This window comes from Pelodiscus sinensis, chromosome 15 (assembly GCF_052426305.1).
Source record: "Pelodiscus sinensis isolate ZL-2025 chromosome 15, ASM5242630v1, whole genome shotgun sequence".
Lineage (NCBI taxonomy): Eukaryota > Metazoa > Chordata > Testudines > Trionychidae > Pelodiscus > Pelodiscus sinensis.
Genome location: NC_143066.1, coordinates 36,875,613 through 36,898,855, shown reverse-complemented (window position 1 = coordinate 36,898,855; position 23,243 = coordinate 36,875,613). Strand labels below are relative to the sequence as shown.

At 50.0% G+C, this 23,243-nt stretch overlaps 1 protein-coding gene across 3 annotated transcripts in view; it reads left to right on the top strand.

The window, feature by feature from the left end:
• Positions 1 to 23,243, top strand: part of CACNA1H (calcium voltage-gated channel subunit alpha1 H) — a 576,049-nt gene that overhangs the window by 298,289 nt on the left and 254,517 nt on the right. For all 3 annotated transcript variants that reach the window (XM_089769319.1, XM_075899792.2, XM_089769320.1), the window contains exons 3-4: positions 6,269 to 6,380; positions 10,417 to 10,550. In XM_089769319.1, the coding sequence (XP_089625445.1) occupies positions 6,269 to 6,380; positions 10,417 to 10,550 (246 nt within the window). The remainder of the gene's footprint in view (positions 1 to 6,268; positions 6,381 to 10,416; positions 10,551 to 23,243) is intronic.

Below are 23,243 nucleotides of genomic sequence, written 5' to 3'. Positions count from 1 at the left end.
GCCATCTCTACAGCATAGCTCTAACTCCAGCAGAAGAAAGTAGATCACTTGAAAACAGTCACGATCATCCACTTTGCTACCATATTGCTTGTGATGTCTTAGACCTCGGTCCCTTTCTTTTCTGAAGGCCACGGCCCTTCCGGATCAGGGGGCAGTTCTCATCCCACAAGCCACTTAGCTCTTGGCCTGTCGAGGTTGCTGGCAATTAGGCAGTTGCGTGACAGTTGCAGGAGTGTTCGTGCTGCGGGTTCTGCCCCCAGCTCTCAGCAATGCATGTCACAAAAGCCACGTTGGCAAGAGTCAGCTTGTACTACTGTTCCTTGTTCTGAATTTCTCTCTCCAGCACTCCTGCTACAGCCCCGTCTGCCAGCAGTAAATCTACACGCTATTAATGTTTTTCATGGAAAATATAATATAAAGCGTGAGACAAATGTGAATGCAGGCATCTGGGAGTAACCCGGGAGCTGTGTTTACACAGAGTTCCACATGAAACCCATCAAGCTCAGCAAGCGCTGTAAGAAGGATGGCGGCAGGGAGTTGGTTTTTGTTTGGGTCTGGCATGGTCTGTTTTCTTTAGGGAACAGGACTCTAACTCTGCTTCTAATTAGCCCAAAGACGAGGCCCCGGTGGAGCCAGACATGCCTAAAAACGCCCCCCCCCCATCAAAACGTAATGGCATCTGGAGAGATCAACTATAAATAAACTTAAGCTGGTGTTTCAACAATAGCCGAGTTCCGTGAATCCGGGGCCTGCAGCTGTAATATGGGTCCCTTCATACTGCTCTGTAGGAGACCGTGGGCAGTTCAGCGATAAGGTGGGCAGGTCTGCAAGGAACCTTAAGCTACAGAAAACCCTGACCAACACCCTGCCAACCCTAAGCATTCGAAAGTCCTGAGTCAGCCCTCTTCCCCCTGCCAGTCAGGAGATCAGGTTACAAATCACAAGCTTTTAAAAATAACACATGGAGGGGGTTGCCTTCTGGATTCTGAGGCATTAGGGTGTGCTGGGTGAGGGGGGGCACATTTTCAAGCTTCTCTCTGCCGTCATGTAGTCATTGCTTTAAATGAAAGCAGACAGGCTGGGGTAATCACCTGACAGGCTGGGGTAATCACCTGGCTCCAGGACCTGGGGCTTTAAGAAATACACCACCTACAGCGACTTGTGCTTATAACCACACATGGTGGCCTCATAGCCTGCTGCTGGTTTTCTTTTAAGGACAAAGAGGGCTTATAGTGAACAAGGAAATGAATGCTCCTTAAACACAGCATGCCGCTCATGCAACAGCAGCCGAAGCCTGGTGTTGCCCATAGCCTGCAATTCCTTAGTGTCCATAATCCCACCTCCCAAATGAAAGGCTGACCTTTGATCTCGGCAGCCATTCCCCCATCCTCACATCCTGCAAACAGCAGCTATGCTACGTGCGCTGACAGATGTACCAGTTGGGATGTACCATCGATGCTCATTCCGCCACGGCGCCTTAACCCACTGGCTGTTGGCTGTCAAACCCCCATCCAAGTACCATTCTGTATGGTGCTTTAGCTTTTGCGCCGGCCATTGAGGGCCACCATTCTCACCCTTTGTCCTGAGGTTCCACGTTTGACTTGGTGTGTCCATTCAGTGACTCTCTGTGTGTCCTAGCCAGCCCACATTCTCTGCTTGCTATGAGTGATTGTAGCTAGCAGGCAGGTGGCAATCACTGCCTGCCACAGCTGTAGCGAGTGGTGGTTATTTTTCTAGATAAACTACAGGTTAAACCTCTCGGCTACGTCTACACGGGCAGCTTCATGCGCAAGAACTGTTTTGCGGAAAAGTTCTTGTGCAAAAAGTCTTCCACAAGAGTGCGTCTACACTGGCATGTGCTTTTGCGCAAGAGATGTTCTTTTGCGCAAGAGCATCCATGGCAGTGTGGATGCTCTCTTGCGCAAGAAAGCTCTGATGGCCATTTTAGCCATAGGGCTTTCTTGCGCAAGAAATTCATGTTGCCTGTCTACACTGCCTTCTTGTGGAAGAGCTCTTGCGCAAGTGGGCTTATTCCTCGTGGGGAGAAGAATAACGCTTCCAGAAGGAGCCCTATTTTCCGACGCTAGACTGTAAATTTACTTGCGCAAGAACACACGTGCAGTGTAGACACCCGGCAAGTTTTGGGGCAAAAACAGCTGTTCTTGCTCAAAAAGCCGCCAGTGTAGACGTAGCCCTCTCGTCTGGCACTCTGGTGTGGCATCTGTGGTCTGGCATGATGTTCATGAGCCAGATGGCCACTTATCATGGATGCGTCCAAGTTTCCTGTAGTCCCATAAAGTTTGTTTACAGCCATCAGTCCTGGCTGCCAGTGTTCTGGGCTGTTCTTTAGCTCTAATTTGCCCCTAAATGTCATCTTATAGACCAGTACGTAGTGGAAGTGTTGGTAATGTTGCTAGACAATACTGACCTCCCACGGTCCAGCAAATTCTCTGGTTTGGCACTGGTCAGATCCCGAGGGTGCCAGACTAGAGAGATTCAACCTGTAGTACATTTGTTCAGAAAAGTTGGAAACTCTCACTTTGTTCTTCTGCTGTGAATCCGTGACTTCCCAATCAGTGGAAATTGACTGGATTGACAACGTGGTAGGTGTGTCTGCTGGGTGTAGCTGGAATATTGAGCTATTAAAGATCTCCTCCAGGCTTAGATTGCATTGCAAATCACTCTTGGGTATCACATCATTGAAACCAATCATAGGTGATGCCTGGGGAGAGTGGGGCCTTGTAGGGTCACATGCCCCCCTCCCAGGTTTTAATTTCTGAATCTGAGTGCTCTCAATCTGCCCCCTCTCCCCAACAGGCCTGGGTTGCCTCTGAAACCAGTGCTTTGCCAGCAGAGAAGTTAACCAGTCCTGTTTGTACGGCACTCTTTGGAGCAAGGGCAGTCTCTGTTGGCAGCTTTACACTGGCGGTGTCATTAGCAGCTCAGGTAGCCAGACCTGCTTTCGCTCTACTCAAACTAGCACACTAAAAGAGCAGTGCTGGGGGGCTGTGCTGACAGCAAGGTGGGCTTGCCACCTCACACACAATCCCATTGGAATCATGATGTGTGTATTCAGCAGCTGCGACGGCCTTGTCTGCATGCGGCTAGATTGATCAGAGCTAATGGACGTATGTCCATTCCAGCTAGAAATCGCCTCTCCGGTATATAGGCACCCTTAGAAGCTCAGGTACCATGCGGATAAGCACAGTGTGCACACCTGGAGTCAGACCCTTAATTGCTGCCACTCTGTTGAAATCGATAGGCCTCCCTCCGATAGTTTACACCGGCCGCAGACCTGGTTCCTCTGAGCAGAGCTTGTGATTTTAATGAGAGCCGTCTTCATTATGGCCTCCTTTCCCCCTTGCTCTGGCCTGGGAGGGCGTCTGTGGCGAGGCTGTCTCACGTGCGGCGTTCCCCACTCTCCCTTTCTGAGGCGTGGGCTTGCTGTGGTTTGCGCTCTTTCCGAGGCTGCTGGGCACGACAGCTCTGAAGGCTGCTGCCGAGTTGGCTTGAGCAATCTGGAGGGTAGCGGAATTCCAGCTGTCTCCTGGGCGGGTGATTTCCATCCTGTCGGATGCATGTGCGTGCCGGGCAGACCCAGGGAACATTTTCAAAAGCCTCTTCGGGGACAAGCACAAGATACACGCATGGGTGGGATGAATAAAGGATACAACATGGGGCCACCAGGGCACACTAGACCTGGGTCTCCAGAGATGAGAAGGCCTGATAACCCAGGCTCTGGTTTTTGTTGGATGGTTTTCATGAACCTTAGTTGATCTTCAGATGATAAACACGGGATTTATTACCCAGGCAGCGCTTGCAAACACAGAGCAGTCAGACAGTATGGGGGAGGAAAGGGAGGAGGAGCAGGGATGTTGTATAATGAACAAACCACTTACTGTATAGTAATGAATAGGACAAGGACCGGGAGGGTATTTTTTCCCCCTGAAACTATGGATGCAAATAGGATAGCTTTCCGCAGGCTTGTCTGATATAGAAATAATTTTTTTTTTGCATTAACATATCCCCCGTAAAAAAATCTCTTCTTTCTTCATCCCCTTTGAAGCCAATTGCTCTTTCATTTACATTGGTGTAAATCTTGAATGACCACCGAAGTTCCTGGAGTCACTCCGGATTTTCATTGCAGCATTTGGTCCTCTGATTTTCTTTTCCTAGACGCTCAGGTGGAGGTATTCTGCAATAGGTCGAATTTGTAATGAGTGTGTCCCTCCCATCAACCTACAGGGCTTTTAAAAGCAATCCCAGTCCTCCACTTGAATGAGGGGAGTAAAGCTTGAAGTAACATTCACACCTCGAATTAAGGGCAGTGTAAACACTGTGGATTGTAAGGCGGACTTACTGGCTCCCTCAGGTGGTGACCCCAAAGTGTTCCAGTGTTAACTCCGCAGTGGCCTGTTCAAATTCCAAAGCTCTTCTGTCAGGTGTGCAGCAAAAGCCCAGGGAATTTCGAAATGTTCATTTCCCGTTCAAAATGTTCAGTTCCCCAGCCAGGCTGAGCATGTCCAGGGTCACAAACGCCTCCAGCATGGAGTGTATAGAAGACAGGGGATCCGATTGCTGTGGTAGGATTCCAGGGGGAGTCTGTGCAGGAAAAAGTCCAAACCAGCCAAGGAAAGGCTGATATCTGTGTCAAATTCACACAGGGCATTCTGGGTATGGGCTATCCCAGGGACACCCAGCAGTGCCATGTGGAAATAAATTTTACCACAGGACAAGGCTGGTTCTGACCCACAGACATGGGAAGCTGATGACGTACAGCCAAAACAACCCACAACAATGGTTTAGACCAGTGGCTCCCAAACTTTTTGGCATCACACCCCCTTTTTGATTTTTGAGAAACCCTCATGCCCCCACCCCCAAAAAATAGCATCCAAACTTGGTGAGAGAAAAAAAAGATTGCCCTTTTAAGAGCAGAGCAGGCATTGCCCTTTTAAGGCAGCCATTTTGAAGTCTGCCCCAGCCAGCCCAAGTTGTGCGTGTTCCAGTAGATGCCCGAGCAGATGGCTGGACTGGGCTTTTTCTTGGGGGAGGATTGATGGGGGGGGCTGGGTCTCCTCCCGCCCCCCCCTGGAATTTCTTCACACCCCCCAGTTTGGGAAACCATGTTTTAGACTTTGGGATCCTAGCCCTGAATTCCAACCTGCTTCAGGGTCTGTGGGATAGCTACCCACGATGCATCACTCCTTGGGTCGCTGCAATCCCTGGCAGTGCGGATGTGCTCCATCAACCAAAGCCACCTAGTGGGGACTTGCAAAATTGCATTTGTCACATTGGAGGCTCTGAGTTGAATTAAATAAAATCCACCTCATTTTATAGTGTAGACATGCTCTCACTCTTAGTTCAGCCACACTGCACTTCGCTAACTCAGAGCCTTTTGCTTTCCTGTAGCTGTGGATCAGACATTTGTTAAAAACATGGTCGCTCCGAGGTGCCAACTGAACCAGCCCCACATCAGAAATACAGCCTGGCAGGCCCAAATAACATTCTCGAGTTCCCATCTCCCAGGGCTTCTGACACCGCACCAATGGGGAGTTCTGGAAATCCCTGGATTTGCAGCATTGGAGGTTGCTCTGAGAACATCACAGGGGAACAATGGGAATGTATCAGTTTGAATTGGAAAATGGGTAAATGGAAATGGAACCACTAGTCAAGTCTCGGGTGCACCCGAGGCACAGAATAGGCCCATGCCTGAGGAAAGTAATGATGTAAAGTGTGGTGTGCTTGGAGAAAACAGGATTTATAGGCTGCAATCAAGTCTCTTCTACTGACTCACCACATCACTTAGGCTCAGTCACGTGACTGTTCCTGGCCTCAGTTTCCCCTTCTTTATAATGCTGGAATTATTACATCTTGTGCAGGGGGGTTTGAGGATGTGATTGATGCCAATAAAGGGCTTTGAGAGGGATGTTATGGAAGAACAAAGAGTTAGTGTTTTGTCCTCATCTGCTGTCCCTCGTGTATGAACTATGCAAACTGATGATTGAAAGCAGAACTTCACATGTGAAATCTACTCATTTGCCCCATTGCACCGCTCCGGGGCTGCTGTTGTCCCTTCATCTCAGCAGGAGTCCCCATTGCAGGAAGCCTCCCCTGTCAGTTCCCAGAAACTTTGGCTGTTAATGTCTCTTAGAAATGCCGGGGTGGGTCGAGTTCTCTGGGGTGTGAATGGTGCCGCGGTGCTGCTGACGCTTCCCGGATCTTTGCCAGTTGTTGACCAAGTGCATCCTCCTTAACTCGCTGCTCTCACCTGGTTCGAGCATGTCAGCATGCTGGTCATCTTGCTGAACTGCGTCACCTTGGGCATGTTCCAGCCCTGCGAAGACGTGGAGTGCAAGTCGGAGCGATGCACCATCCTGGAGGTAAGAGCGTAGCCTAGAGGGCTAACCTGCTTGCTTTCCTACAGATATACAGAATCTTATCGACTTATTGTTGCCTTCTGGGATTGAGTCTCTGTTTATTAGAACAGGTTTATAGTAATGCAGTTTGACTGCAACGCGAGGGGCTTACAGGCCATGTCCTGTATGTTGAGCAAAGACAAAGTCTAGCACCTTTCACCAAAGCACGGGACCTTTCACCTAGCCCTGGTCTACACTAGGGAGTTATTTCAAAATAACTCCCCTTATTTCGAAATAATAAGTGGAGCATCTACATGACCAAGCCCATCATTTCGAAATAACAGGCAGGTTATTTCAAAATCGGAACTCCTCCGAGAAGAACACCATTTTGATTTTATTTTGGGCATGATTATTTCAAATGTCGTTATTTTGAAATAATTTGCGAGTGCAGACATGCCCTTGGAGAGCAAAGCCAAGGTGCGTGTATTTGGGTCCAATATAATACCAAAAATAGGCCCAAACTTAGCGGGACGCCACAACTTTGAGAAACCCAAAAGAACCGGTTATGACCTGACTGAATAACCAGCTACGACAGAAATAACAAAGGTGAGACAGAACCACAACAGGGGCCACAGTAACGAATTGACGTGTAGGATAATGAGTTGAGATCAATGATACACTGGTCTATAGGAGAAGGACATTTCACCATTCATAAAGTGAAGAAATACAAATAAGGAGAAAGGGAAACGTCCCCTACTGAATATGCATCAAACATAACAACAAAAAGGGGCATCCCAGCCGAGGGGCGGTAGGAGAAGGAGATGCAATCCTTGGGAGGTGCCGGAATGATGGCCACTGGTGATGATGGGGAAGGAGACGGTGAGGAGGAAGATGATGGCTAACACCTCAGTTTATTCTAGAAGGAATGGGGTGCATATGTGGCCATACAGAAACGCATTCCCTGTTTATCTTGTGAAGTTGAGGTATTTGTGGGTGTGCTAACTGCAGACTTACCTGGCATTTCCTAGGTCTGATCAGAGGGGGGAAGAAGGCAGGGGCTACTGTGCAGACCTCCCCCGCTGGCATGCCCCATGCTAGCCTGGGGCCAGAGGAGGGGAGGCTGGCCCAGGGGTTTGAGTGGGGGCTTAGCCCAACGGCTTGGGGTAGGGGGCCATCCAGGGGCGGAGGCATTTGGGGTGGAGGGCCAGTCCAGGGTCATTCTGCGGCCATGCTGGATGGCCCAGAAGTGCAGGCGGGGGGGGGGGAGGATGGTCCTCTGGGTGGTGCTCCCGGGAGGCGTAGAGGTGGTGGGAGGGGTTTGAAGCATTGAGCACCATTTACCTGGGCCAGCGGCAGGCAAGACAGCAGAGCCCCATCCCCAGTTGGCCACTCCGCTGGTGGTGCGGCTGCCCTCAGAGGTGACTCTGCAGGGCAGCTCTCCTCTGCTTTTGCTGCCCCCCAGTGGTGACTGTGAGACTTGCATCCCTCCTCTCTCTGCCCCATCACTTTCCATGTTATGGAAAACAGTCACATTCTAAGCACATTCCAATGTCCTGGCACAACCTGGCCTTGCTTCAAGTTAGGATAAAAGGAAGCTGCCTAACGCATGTGGTGGTCCTCGCTCTGACGGTTTAGGAGGAGTTCTTGAACAAATGGACTCACAGGCAGACACACAGACCAAAGCACAAATCTCTACAATATACTGAGAGATACACGACAGTTCCTATAGTGTGCGTGCTCCCACTGTGCCCATCAGGGTTCCCAGCCATAGAATAATTCAAATACTGGCCCTGATTCGGGGACAAGAACCTGCCAAGCCTAAAAGTGGTAAGTGGAAATTCATAAGTAATCTATCGAATTATACACACTCAGGCAACAGGATGTGCTTTTACAGCTGGTGGGTAAAACATGACTGAATGGAGCAGAGAGAACCTTTTAAGCTAGTGATTCATTCAGGAGCCTGGGCCCGGAGGTTCGGTTCACAGTCAGGACCCTCAGGATCCAGGTACAGCGTCCCAGGAACCCTTCCTGTAGGGGACTTGATGACTCCAGGACTGGAGGCTATGGAGCCTTCTGCCTTTTGAATCCAGCCCAGGCTGGCAGCAACCTGACCGACGGCCGTGTGGCGGCCTGTGTGAAAGGCTCCGGTGGTCTTGCCTCGTTTCAATCCTTTTCTCTCGAGATCATTCACTCTCTGTGTTGGCTTTGTTCCTCAGCTGAGGCTGCCAGCTAAATCCGAATAAGCTACAGATGATTGTCCACTGGGGCCGGTGTACAAGTCCTGGGCTCATAAACCCTTTTCCTGGAACCTTGATAGCTTCCAGGAAGGGTTGGCGGGGAGGCAGCACATGCGCCAGGCCATCCCACGACTGACACGTGCCACCGGATTGCCCATCTCTAGGGTTATGTCTACGCAGCAGGTTTTTTGCAGAAGAGGATATGCAAATGGTGCGCTCATTTGCATATCTTCTTCCGATTCTTTTTGTGGAAGAGGTTTCGCGGATAAAAAGCCCTGTGTAGACGGGGCCATTTGTTTTTGCAAGGTCCTGTAAACCTCGATTTTTGAGGAATAAGGGATCTTGCGAAAGGGTGGTTTTTTTTTCTGACAAATGACCCCGTCTACATGGGGCTTTTTATCAGCAAAACCTCTTCTGCAAAAAGAATTGGAAGAAGATATGCAAATGAGTGTGCCATTTGCATACCCTCTTCCGCAAAAAAACCCGCAGTGTAGACATAGCCTAAGGGGCTTTCCCTTAGCAAAACATGGCAGCGCCAGCCGCTGTGATCTGTGTCTGCTTCACTAACTCGCCTCATAAGCTCCAAACCGGCCTCTACTGAGCAGCGCAGCCTTGGTGGAGCATGATGTGTACCAGTGTAATGCCTGCGGGTGCGGTGTCCCTGCAGTGTGCATGCTTGACCCTGAAACGCACATGTTACCCTGCAGGCCCTTCCACAGTAAGGAATTGCCATTGGGTCCCCAGTAGATCGGCAGATGCAACCACCTGCAAGGGATGGTCAAGGTTCATAGGCAAATGTCAACAATCCAGGGGTTTTCCCATCTTCCCACCCTTCCTACTTTCAATAAAAGATCCTCCGGAAAAGGGTTTATTTTCCGGAGAATCACGTCTAGATTGTCGCTTTTCTCCGGCTTATCCCCAAGCCGGAAAAAAGCGGCAGCCATGTTAATGCAAATGCCGCGGGGGATATTTAAATCCCCCGCGGATTTGCCTATTCCAAAGTGTCTAATCTGCATCCCTTTTCCGGAAAAGGGGTGCAGTGTAGACACAGCCCTAGAGTAGATTGATCACTCTCCTGCACATACATGCCCAAAAGGCATATGCAAAGGAAGCCAGTTTATAGCTGCCTGTTTTCTGTTATGCGTTCAGGCCTCCAAACAAGGCCGGGAATTAGACTTGCTGGCCTCTTGAGGTTCCTTCCAGCTCTCTTAGTCTGTTTTGAAACAGCTTTTTCCGTGTGAGTAATAACGATCCATTCATCCCCACTGCATCTTCATCATTTCTGGGGTGACATGTAGTAGCAATGAGTCCCTGCCATACTATTTCAGTTCCTTAACCTGCAGCACATAGTCTAATAGAGATTTGCTTCAGCTGGGGCATGGTGCAAAACCCGGGCACCCCAAACACACAGCGTGTGCAACGCAGAGTTTCTCAGTGGCAACTTGCCAGGCCCCCGAGGACTGAGTGGGATTTGCATATTCATTTGCATATGCTTTAAATGCAAAAGTAAATACACTACAAGCAGAACATGTTTGAGGGCTTGTGTCTTTGCCACGAAAAGAATAGAAATTGCGTATTGTTCCCCCGCACTAAAAACCCGACAGTTGCATTTCAGGCGGTGTTTTTGTCACCCAGCAGGCAATCCAGGATGTATTTTGGGTTTTATGGCTGACACTTTTCGACTCCATGCGCCATGGTTTCATTGCGTCCGTTGTCAAGACGCAGAACCCGTACAGTAGAAACATCCATATGCGGGGGAGGGTTACGCCTGCGAAGACAGAATCACGGTAGAATTCACTGCAAACGTCTTTTTTCTGACCTAGGCATTTGACCATTTCATCTTCGCCTTCTTCGCCGTGGAGATGGTCATCAAGATGGTCGCTCTGGGAATCTTCGGGCAGAAGTGTTACCTAGGAGACACATGGAACCGCCTGGACTTCTTCATCGTCATGGCCGGGTCAGTAGCCAACGCTCCTAAATGAACCGTGGAGGCAAAAAGCAAATCCACCGGGCCGCTGCGGGGTATTTCATGAGGAATCTGTCGCGTGCGAGCCAAAGAAAAGTCCTGTAAAATCCTGATCTCGACAGCAATAAACCCCTGTGGAGTCCAGCTGTCGGGGATTTTGCAAAGGCCCTTGCATGACATGAAGTGGGAAGCTGCTGTTCCTCAACCCGGCCTGAACCTGAGGGCTAGGGGGGAGGAAAAGGGGGAGAGAAGGAGTTACAACCACTTTAACTTTCTGTGCTCTGTCCGCACCACGAGGAGACCCCTGTGGCTGGCCTCTGCCGGCCAGTTCGGGGCGGACAGAACTGGAGCTGGAGGATTCTTCCCCGGCTGTGCAAACTGGAGCCCGCGTTCTGGGGCCCTCCCGCCTCACAGGGCCCTCGAGGCCTAGCGGTAGAGCCCAGAAGTCTGCATAGCAACGAAACAGCCCCGGCGCCCTGTCCCCCGCAAAGCCAAGCCAGCTGATGAGGGTCAGCTGCAGATTTTTCTTTGCTATGTAGACATACCATGGGGCAGGGCCCAGGACAACCCTCCCTCCCCCTCTGATTCTGCCCCCGCCTTGCCTCATCCTGCCCTATTCCGCCCCTGCCCCACCTCCGCTCCACCCCTTCCCTCAAACTCCCTCCCCCCAGGGACACGACCCAGAGGATTCCTGGGAGGGGGAGAAGCTGGCCCTGTTCACTCACCACAGCAGCCAGAAGCAGGGCAACCTGGGGCTCCCCCCCCTCCCCGTGCACACGGGAGAGCGGAGCAGGTTGGTGCTGGGTCGCATGGCTGCCCGTGGCTCCTGCCGCTGCTGGTGAGCTCAGGGGCAGGTCTGGCCCCTGCTGCCAGCACCAGGTTCCCCCGTAATCCCTCAGGCTGCCCCCAAAAGCGATGGCCCCGGGGCGGCTGCCCCAAACCGTCCTATGGTCCTGCCACCTGCTCTGCCAATTGACTTCCGCTGCTCTGGGCTGGGCCCCTCCTGGATCTCTGGCCGCGCGTGTGGCTGGAACAAGGCAGGCTGGGCCGGGTCTCAAGCACCCACGGGACAGTGACTAGAAAACACCCACAAGCAAGGCAGAAACTGTCTGGCCTTCTCAGGTCCACCCCAGAGCGGAAGGGGGCCAAAAGGGGCCTGTGACTCCCGGCTGCTGCTGCTTCTGTGCAGTGGCCAGAGCGGCTGGCCCTTTAAATCTAAATCTTGTACTAAATTAAATTTAAATCATTACATTTCAATCACGAACTAAAACGATGAGGGGTTTGGAACGGGTCCCATATGAGGAGAGGTCAAAGCGACTGGGACTTTTCAGTTTAGAAAAGAAGAGACTGAGGGGGGATATGATAGAGGTCTATAAAATCATAAGTGGGGTGGAGAGGGCCGATAAAGAAAAGTTATTTATTAGTTCCCATAATAGAAGAACTAGAGGACACCAAATGAAGTTAATGGGGAGCAGGTTTAAAACTAATAAAAGGAAGTTCTTCTTCACACAACCTGTGGAACTCCTTGCCAGAGGAGGCTGTGAAGGCTAGGACTATAACAGAGTTTAAAGAGAAGCTAGATAATTTCATGGAGGTTAGGTCCATAAAAGGCTATTAGCCAGGGGATAAAATGGTATCATTGGCCTCTGTTTGTCAGAGACTGGAGAGGGATGGCAGGAGACAAATCGCTTGATCATTGTCTTCGGTCCACCCTCTCTGGGGCACCTGGTGCTGGCCACTGTCGGCAGACAGGACACTGGGCTAGATGGAGCTTTGGTCTGACCCAATACGGCCGTTCTCATGTTCTTATAAATCTCTGCCAGAGGACGTGGGAGCCATCGTGGTGCACTCCAGGAGGCATGGAGGACTGGCTGCCCTCAGCCCCACGCTTCCCAACTGAGGCCCTGCCCCTTCCGGAAGTGTGGAGCCGCCACCCCACCTTGCCTAGGGACCCGGGGAGGCTGTTGACGCCCCTGAGGTTGCCCAAGTTCAGAGTCGCGTAAAGAGCAAAAATAGGAGACAACAAATCGGTGCCTTCAGAGTGCCGTGCGTGCAAATAATCTGAGGCAGAGGGGAGGAACCTCAGGCCCGGGGGCCAGGTGCGGCCCTCAGCTTGCCTGGATCTGGCCCCCGAGGCTCAAGGCTCCCCCCCCCCAGGACTGCACTGGTGCTCCAGCCCCTCTGGTTCCCCGCTGGGGGCTGGTGCACACAAAATCTACTAGGCTGGGCTCCCCCCCAGGCTCTGGTGTGTGAGGGGAATGTGGGGAGAGCCACAGGGAGGGGTTTTTTCCTCACTTCTCACTTGCGTGCGGCCCCCGACTGATTTTTCTGTGGGTCAGTGGCCCCTTAACCCAAACTAGGTTCCCCACCCCTGTTCTAAGGCGCCAGCAATGCAGAGAAGGGATTTAAAGTCACCTGTGAGCTTTCCAACTCAGTGCTGTCCCTGGAAAGCCCCCTGCGGCTGTTACCCACTGGCCTTAGCGCGGGCTGGTCGGGCGCATGAAGGAGGCTGATTTGAGCGGCCCGTGGAACTTCGGTCACAGGAAGTCTGGCTCAGGAAGGGTAAAGCATCGGCGAGGCTAGTCGTGGGCGGAGCGGGAGGGGAGCTGGCTGTCTGGCACCCTTTCTAATCCTCATCAATTATAAACACGGGGTTATGTCTGCTTTACGTTTATGTGTGTTTATATGTGAACACACCTCGCCCTGCAGCTGCTTAGTCTCATGAGACAAGTTTATGGGGCAGTTTTTTTTACACTCGGAAATACCTTTTGGAAGAGCTGCAGCAAGGAGTCCGGGGGCACCTTCAAGAGGAACATTTTTATTCAGGCAGAAACTTTCGTGAGTTGTGAGTCTCTTCATCAGATTCATGAAGTGGAAGCTGAAGAAAGGTGTTGCAAGTCGGAAAAGCTTATCCCCCCGTAAAACAAGCAGTCCTGTGGCACCGTAGGGCATGACTAGACTACGGGTTTTTTTTTTTGAAAGGAGATATGCAAATGCGGTGCTAATTTGCATATCTTCTTCCGATTGCATTTTCGAAAGCGGGTCTTTCGAAAGCAAAAGTAGTCTGGACGCAGTTTTTGGGGGAAAAACGCTTTTTTGAAAAACCACGTAAACCTTTTTTTAGGAAGAGTGGGGTTTGTTTGTTTTTTTCAAAAAAGGGGTTTTATTTCCAAAAAAACGCATCCAGACTACTTTCACGTTTGAAAGACCTGCTTTCGAAAATGCGATCGGAAGAAGATATGCAAATTAGCATTGAATTTGCATATCTCCTTTCGGGGAAAAAAAACCTAGACTAGACGTGCCCTTAGAGACTAACGAATGTGTAAGGTCATGAGCTTTCGTGGGTAAACCCCCTGAGTTCTAGAGGGAATGACAGAATCCAGGGTATCTATAACAGCAAAAGAAGTGACCTGTCCATCATAGGACCAGTGTTAATGAAGCTAATTAAGTCAGGCCGGATAACGAGTTCATTTGCAACAGGGGTGGGGAACCTATGGCCCATGGGCCAGATGTGGCCCCTGGCTTGCCTGGATCCGGCCCCCAAGGCTCAAGCCTTTCCCCACATAGCACTGGGGAGCCCACGCTGGCAATCCAGTCCTCCCCCTGTCTCAATATGGGGCTGGAGCACACAAAATTTACTAGCCTGGGCTACCTAGACTCTGATATGCAAGGGAAATGTAGGGAGAGTCTTTCTGCTTTTTGTTTGGTTGTTTGGCTTCTCCATTTGTGTGCAACCCCTGGGGGGACTGATTTTTCTGTGGGTCAGTGGCTCTGACCCAAAAAAGTTTCCTCGCCCCTGATTTACAATTTCAACACTATCAACTTAGGCTTGAATAAAGATCTGAACTGGTTAAGGCACTACAAAGACAATGTTCCCACCTTTACATACAGGCAGTCCCCGGGTTACGTACAAGATAGGGACTGTAGGTTTGTTCTTAAGTTGAATTTGTATGTAAGTCGGAACTGGCTCCAGATTCAGCTGCTGCCACTGAAACTGACCAGGGGCTGACTACAGGAAGCCGGAGGCAGAGTTGATCTGCCCCCAGCTTCCTGGAATCAGCCTGATCAGTTTCAACAGCTGCTGAATCTGGAGCCTGGGACAGAACAGCTGGGGCACTGCCCGGTAGGTTCCCACAGGACCAACCCGGCAGCACCCCAGCTGCTCTACCCGAGGCGTCCCGCAACAAAAACCTGGTCTGCTGGGGGGGGCGCACTAGCTGTGCCCCCTCCCCCCCCAGCAGACCAGGGAGACCGAGCAAAGCCGCACAGGTGGAGGGACCCCGCCGCCCGTGTGGCTTTGCTCCTTTGCCCCCGAGCAAAGCCGCACAGGTGGTGGGATGCCGCCTTTGCGGCTTTGCTCCTGTCTCCCTGATCTGCTGGGGGGGGGGGGTCCAGCAAAGCCGCTGGACCCCCCCAGCAGACCAGGGACACCCGAGCAAAGCCACCGCCCATGAGCTCCAGGTCGAGAAAAGCCCCGTTCGTAAGTGCGGATCCGACATAAGTCGGATCCGCGTAAGTCGGGGACTGCCTGTATTCGCATTTCTACATCGCATACTATGGATGAGACACATCCAGCCTGACGTAATTAGCTTCATTATCACTGGTCCTACAATTGACAGGTCACTTCTTTTGCTGCCAACTCAGGAGGTTTTACCCACAAAAGCTCATGACCTCATGAAGTTGTTAATCGCTAAGTCCTGGTCTACACTGCAGAGTCCTTTCAAAATAACTCCTTTTCTTTTTAAATAACAAGCGAAGCGTCCACATTACCAAGCCCATAATTTCGAAGTAACAGGCTGGTTATTTTGAAATCTGTCCTCCTGATTTTCATGAGGCATAACGCTTATTTCAAAATAGTTATTTTGCAAGAGCAGTAGTGTGGACGCTCTGGTGCCGCTATTTCGAAATAACGACTCCCCAGAGTCATTCAAAGTAATTACTCCCCATGGCTTGCTGGGTCTCTAAGTCAAGGTAGCGCATCCACATTCGGAGACCCTGCTTTGGACTAATTTTGAGACTCCCCCGTAGTGGGGACACACTATTTCGATTTTGTTATTTCGGGAGTTATTTCAAATTTAGTTAATTCAAAATAATTTCCTAGTGGAGACATGCCCTATGGTACCACAGGGCTGCTTGTTTTTTTTAAGTTACAGACTAACACGGCTACCCCTCTCAGGCAAATAAAGCGGTTAGTCTCTTAAATGCCACCTGACTCTTTGTTGTTTCTGCTGAAACAAATGAACACGGCTCCCTCTCTGAAACTTGGAAGAGGTGATTCCTTTAAATATCCAGTTCCCAATGACCTGCAGCAAAGTATTGAGAAGTTTAAAATATGACCTATAAAAAAGCTATATAGGTCCTCAGACTGGACGATACTCACTCCAAGTCACTTTACCTGCGTGGTGTACAATTAGGAATGGACAAATGGTTTGCCTAGGGAAGTAACCTTTGAATGTTCTGGGTTTATAGTGCTTTGTTTTGAAGTAATTACAATATCTCTGCAGTGCGTTTCAGTGATGAGGCTCAACCCGAACTCCATCTTAATGTAGGGTTTTTGTCCACGCATACAATTAGGAACGGACTTACCATGTATGAATTAAACATGAAACAGTCGGCACTGAGCCTCCTTTGAAACAACCTTTGGCTGGAGCTCAGAAAAGAAATCCGGCTTTTTTTTTTTTTTTTTTTTTTAAAGCCCTATCATGTATTTTTTTCAGATATAGGCAGGACCCAGCAGCGCAAGCTTCTGGGTAAAACTATCAATCCAGGAGCCATTAGATCTAGAAACTATACACAGTTGTGTGGCCATTGTCCCTGTGTGTGACTTTTGGTAAGTCACTTTTAAACTACCAATAACAACACCCACTCCTCTTACCCTGGGAGGGATGGAGGTCATGCATTCCATTAACATTTGGGATGTTCTCTGATCTTATCACACTGAGCAGCAGAGCGCTGCCTGTTAAAATCTCTCTCTCTCTCTCTCTCTCTCTCACACACACACACACAACCCTCTACTTCACACACGCGCATGCACACACACACACACACACACACACACACAACCCTCTACTGCACACACACACACACACACACACACAAACACACACAGCCCTCTACTGCTTATTCACAATCATGCTTTTCTTGCCCACTGTATCCGTAGCCCAGTGAGAGCTGGAAAGACAGGAACACTTGCAGGTACGTCTATTGGAGGTAGTTTTCCAGCCCCATTTTGTCAATATAGAAAACTGGTGATACGAGGGGGAGAAATCAGACTCAATGCTTGTCTATGCTGCCACGTGACTATGCTGCAACTTTCTTGCTCAAGGTTGTGAAAGATCACCCCCCTCCAAAACACAACAAGTTACATCACTCTAAAGCAGCCTTATCCACTCATCGGTGGGGAAGCTGATAAGAATGAGGAATGATATGCAGAATGAACCATTTACGAACCAGTCCCTAAGCCCTTTCAAGATGTTGCCAGGTGCAATATGGCCACTGTACGTTTAGAGCAACCCCATAGGACTCCTAACTTTATTGCCCACAGGCGAGACTCAAAATGGGAGTTCAAACCAGCATTCCCTCTAATTTTTTCCATCCGTGTGTAGAATAAATTTTGTTTAGTGCACCTACACATGTGGAGATGTGCACCACCAGCAGAAACACATGCTGCCAGCTCTGGGTGCTCTTCTAATCAACTGGGTGGTGCCTGACTCTGTCCTGGGTGGCTGCCCCAGTGCTCAGCTTAGAGGGAACATTGGTGCAAGTTTCTCCCCTTCCTTTGCTTTGTCATTCTCTGGCCAACACACCCTGGTGTCCCCATCCTGCTCCCCAAACTTGCCTGTGTTTTCACTGTCAGGGCTGAAGAAAGGAGAGAGCCTTGGAGAGTGACTGGACTTACAAAGTTCTTTGGAAAGTTAGTTCTGTTGTTCTTGGGTTTCGCCTTGGTCGCGAGGAGCGTGTGACATAATAAGGGGACTGTTTTTCTTGGCAAGATGACCTGGAAGCAATGGAGCCTTAAGGGAGCCTGCCTGAGGAGCAGGGAAGGGAGTGATAAATGGATTTTGCCAGCCATTCCATTTGCCCTGTTCAGTTTCCTTAAGCGAGCGGATTTACACTCATAGCGCAGTTCTCAAGGCCAGCTGACAGCAAGCCGGGAAACGACAAAGTAAACAGATCTTCCGCTGACAGCAACAGATCGCGTCTGAAGGCAGCGCCAGCAGTGTGCGGCATGCCTAAGAAAAGCACCATGGGAAGTTTCCGCCGGGGAAAAGCTGGCTCGGTTTCCTCCGAGGGCACGTCTGTACTGCAAGCAGGAGGCGTGTCGGTGGCGGAGCCGAGCTAGAGGGGAAGAACAGCGCTCGCTCCAAATAGCAGGATGCCGTGGCAGCATGGGCTCCCTGCCCAAATATAGAGCCAGGCTGTCAGGCAGGTGTTTCCTTGAAGTAGCACGTCTCTCCATGGGGGCTGCTGCAGCTTCCCGGCTGCGTAGAGGGGCTAGCTCCGGACTGCTTACAGGAGCGGCTCCCGGTTGCAGGGCGGACATCCCCTGAATCTGGCCACGCACCCCGTTGTCCAGGCAACAAAGCTGTGGGCTGCAGTTCAGCCTCTGGAGACTGAATGTCGAGTGGATCCTTTGCCTCGCTCTGCTCTTTGGAGAGGCCCCGCGGTCAGGGGAAGGGCACGATCCCTTCCTCCCGTCGCTCTCCAGAGGCAGAGAGAACTTGCCTTTCCTGGGGGAGCTGAGACTGCGGTTCTCTGAGCGATCGAGCCGTAGGAATGATGACTGAGGATGCTGATGGCCAGGGCCAGTGGCCCGGGGACATTTTTCAGAGTGGGGGTGGTGTCCTCACCCCATTACCCCGTCCTGCCCCCGCCAGCTGAGGCCGGGAGCAAAGCCCTGGCATGCAAGGCAGCAGTTGGGTATCCAGGACACGGAACTGGCAGCTGAGCCCCCAAGTGTGGGGCCAAAGCAGACCCCCCTCCCGGGGTGAAGGGCAGAAACCGGGACCCCAAGTGCAGAGCCAACAGCAGAACCCCCAGAGCGCAGGGTGGCAGCTGGGCCCTCAGATATGGGGCCAGCAGCAGACCCCACTGCATGTGGGTAAGCAACCAGGGCCCTGGGCAATAGGCCGGGGAACACCCCCCTTGCTCCCCACCCCCCGCCACCCCGGGCAAGACCTGCATGTTTGAGCAGGAAATGATGAGCAAACAGGCTTCATTGCAAGTTTTTTGGTGTAACTTGCTCCTGTGTGGATCAAAACGGACCACTTCAGTAGGGTGTGAAAATGAGAACGAAGAGCAAACAAAGAGGAAAGTGATCTAAAGCACTTCACTCTTAAAAAGAGCTTTTGTTTTGAGTGTCAGAGGGGCAGCCATGTTCATCTGTATTTTGAAAAACAACAAGCAGTCCCGTGGCACCTCAGGCTCTTCTACACTGCAGCACCATATCCGGATTCCGAAATAGCTATTCCGCATTTTTTGCGCGTGCCCGTTATTTCAAAATATAACAGGCTCGCTATTCCGACGTCCCTGTAAATCTAATGACATGAGGAGTAAGGGGCATTTCCCAATAGCGACTTATTTCGAAATAAGTGCTGTGTAGACGGTGCCAAATTTTGAAATAAGCTATTTCGAAACAAGATATGTAATTTGAGTAGCTCAAATGGCGGAGCTTATTTTGAGCTATGGGCGCAGTGTAGACGCACCCTTAGAGACTAACAAGTATATTAGATTGCTTCCCTGGGTAAAACCCACTTCATCAGATGAAGTTTTAAGTTGTGCATGAAGGTTTCTGATGTTTTATTGCATACCAAGAGATCAAGCGAAGCCTCCTGCAGTCAAAGGAGACATTCCATCGGACTGTAGAGTAGGCTGGAGTGGAAACTGGATAAAGGGTAGGTGGGGATACCAGGACTTAGAATCCACTTAGCCAGATAGCATAGGAATTCTCAGTGGAGCACTCTCTAGCGGCTTTATGGTCTGTTAGTAGTTTCAGAAGTGTGTCCGCTTACTCAGCCACCAGATAAATTACAAGTGTGCCTCATCGGGACAACTGCCAGGGAACCCATTCAGGAATCAGAGTTATTCATTGCAGTGACTTTAAACAAAAGTTTGTCTATTCCTGAAAGGTCTGTTTGAAGTGTGCACCTGGTGCTGGCTACGGGCCGAGGTACTATAACTAGCAGGTGCAAAGTGGTGTTTGTTAGCAATTTCCCACTGTGTGGTCTTTGCATCTGCTAAGTGCCACATCCCTGATATTCTGTGATCTGGCTGCTTCATGCACCCAAATGAGTTTTCAAAACTGTTTTAGTGCTGCGCTAAATGCGAAAGCTATCCCTCTCATTTAAATTTAATTCCTAATCATGAACTGTAAGGTAAAGTGAGTGTCGTAAAGGTATATTAAATGCTTCAGAAAAAGAAAAGTTATTCAAAACAGCAACAACAAAAAAGTCCAGAAAATGGCAAACTGAGGTTAAAGGGCCTGTTTCATTCCTGCTGTAATATTAGTTAACAGAGATATTCCAGGAATAACTCCAGCCAAAGGTGTGGAAAAGTAAAACATCTGAAATTCTTGAAGTTCCCAATTAAACTTCCCAAATAGCCTTAACTCTGCCCCATGTTGTGTCACGAATCACGTGGAGCAGATTTATACCCACACTTACATTTGCCAGACAATTTCCTCCCATTGGCAGTGTACTTAGTCCTTGGCAGAACTTTCAGGTATTCAAAATTACTGTGCAAATCACGCCAAGGATTACCTTGCAGACTTCTCATCAGACGTGCCAGGATGCACCATGAACAAATGAAAAAGCCACACTTCCAATCTGTAGCGTAAACTGATTTTGCGTGAAAGTTTGAGCTATCGAGTGCAGGTGGGCACGTAGCTATTGAAATGATTGTGGAAATTGAATTTATCGGGGGAGGGATATGAGCCAAAGTGAATGCCTTATTAAGTCTGGGCATGCATCCTCAGAAACACACACAAAGCTGTCATCCAGTTCTCCACTTCAGAATTACCCCCTGCACAGCACCTTCTTGTGACTCCATGATAGCAGGGACCACCACATTGTTGGCACATCTCTCCTTCCGTCTGAATGTTCCAGCAAAGAGGATTCCACTAAATTGTAGCATCTCAGTCTGTCATTGCAAACATGACCTTGTCCTCCCACGTTCATGCTAGCATAAACATACTCATTAGGGATCGTTGGGTTAATTTGCTGCGAGATGTGCTGTCATCGTAAAGCAGAGATATTTTAAAAATACAAGTCACGTATCTGTTACTGGATTGTGCCTTTAGGCTACTGAAAGCACCGAATTTTAAACATCTCAGGCCAGGTCCTTGGCTATTATAAGTCAGCGTAGCTCACTGGAGCGACCCAGATGGGCATCAGCTGAGAACCTGGCTTTGTGCTTGTTGCGTTTCGCTCTACCCGGAAACCAAACTCAGTGCGGTTACAACTCGGGGAAAAATATTATTTCTCACGTCCTGACGCTGCCAACTTGACTCGCGGGAGCAACCCACTGATGTCAGTGGGACCTCTTGCATGAGTGAAGACTACTCTCATCCATCAGGCACCAGCCCAAAAAGAGGCTATTGGTTCTACAGGCTGGACCTCCCTGGTCCGGCACCGTCGGGACTTAACCAGTCCCGGATGAGGGATTTTGCTGAACCAGTGGAGGTCATTTCCCTCCCAGCCCTGCCCTGACCTCCAAGCTGGCTCCCCGCCTGCTGCCAGCCCTGCTGCCTTGCTGACCCCACCAGGCAGCTGTCCACTGGGGCTCCCAACCCCACTGGGCAGCCCTGCACCACTGCTCTGAGCCCCACCCTCCCGCCGCTGCTGCTGCTGTGGCTCACAGCCCCACCAGGCAGCCACACGCTGGGTCTCCCAGCCCCATTGGACAACCACACTGCCACTCACTGAGCAGCCCCACCCTCAGCTCGCTTGGGGCAGTCCCTGCAGGATGCCCTGCTGCTGCCCCTCCATCCGGACTCTGGTCTTGCAACATCCGTGCCGGACCACAGGTGTTGCCAGATCGGAGACTCCTGGTTTAGAGACTTTTTTAACCTGTCGCCACTTTCCCTTTCACGGTCAAGCCCTGTGTCTGCCTCTGTCACGTGAGTGTGGAATGTTTGAAATACAACGATTTCTGCTGAAATGTGAAAATACCGGAGGGAAATGGCTGGGTATTGGTTTGCGTGGGCCCTCCCTCATTCCCACTCTGATTTTAATTTGTGACTTATTTTTAAAAAATGTCGTTCTGGTTCCTAAAAGTAGTTCTCAGTCTTGCCCATGGTGCCTTCTGGTATCTGAACAGGAGTAATGAAAGAGATATGGCACGTTGACAAACCCTTCGCTATACATTGTAATTACAGCCAAGCTAACCAGCCAGCATGAGAACAGCCGAATTGGGTCAGACCAAAAGTCCATCTCAACTAGTACGCTTAAGACAGTGGCCAAGCCAGAACCCATTTTTTAAACACATGTTTACCACTCCTTGTTATAAAAGACCAACTCAACTGACTAAATGTAACATCATTCTTTTAACGTCTACACTAGCGCAGAAGGTTGACTTAAGATACACAATTCCAGCTGGAGTTGACGTATCTTAAATCATCATCCATATAGTGGGAGGTCAAGGGGAGCAAACTCTCCTATCAGCTTCTCTGGCTTCTTGTGAGGAGCCGGAGCACTGGTGCTGACTGCGGTGCCCTCTGAGTTCGATTTAGTGGGTCTTCATGAGACCCACTAAATCAAAACCAGGAAGATCAACCACGGCAACATCGATCTTCTGAGAAGTGTAGACATGGCCTCTGAGTCCGGGAGAGAAATGTACCTGTGAAGTGGCAACACGACATGAAAATGTTCTTTCTTTTTAATCAGGGAATGCAGCCCAAACTCCCTTAATGCTATTCCCCAGTTCTGTTCTGTACGTTTTTAGAGGAGGAGAAAAATGTATTTGTCATGAAAAGACGGGGGTAGTACAAAGGGGAATAACAGGAGTAGTGAGAAAGGAATATCAGAAAAATCTGCTTGACTGGGAGTTGTGGAATAATCTCTTATGGCCTCTGTATAAAACCATGGTATGCCCACATCTTGAATACTACGCACAGTTGTGGTCACCTCACCTCAAAAAAGATATCTTGGCATTGGAAAAAGTTCAAAAAAGAGCAACAAAAATGATGAGGGGTTTGGAACAGGGCCCATATGAAAAGAGATTAAAAAGACTGGGACTTTTCAGCTTAGAAAAGAGGAGGCTAAGGGGGGATATGACAGAGGTCTATAAAATCATGACTGGTGTGGAAAAAGTGAATAAAGAAAAGTTATTTTCTTATTCCCACGACATAAGAACTAGGGGCCACCAAATGAAATTAATAGGCAGCAGGTTTAAAACAAACAAGAAGAAGTTTTACTTCACTCAGCCACAGTCAACCTGTGGAACTCCTTGCCAGAGGAATTGGTGACAGCTAGGACTTTAACAGGATTCAAAAAAGAGCTAGATAGATTCATGGAGGTTAGGTCCATCAATGGCTATTAGCCAGGATGGGTAGGAATGGTGTCCCCAGCCTCTGTTTCTCTGGAGGTGGGTGACAGGAGAGGGATCACATGAGGATTACCTGTTGTGTTCCCTCCCTCTGGGGCATCTGGTATGGCCACTGTCGGCAGACAGGATACTGGGCTGGAT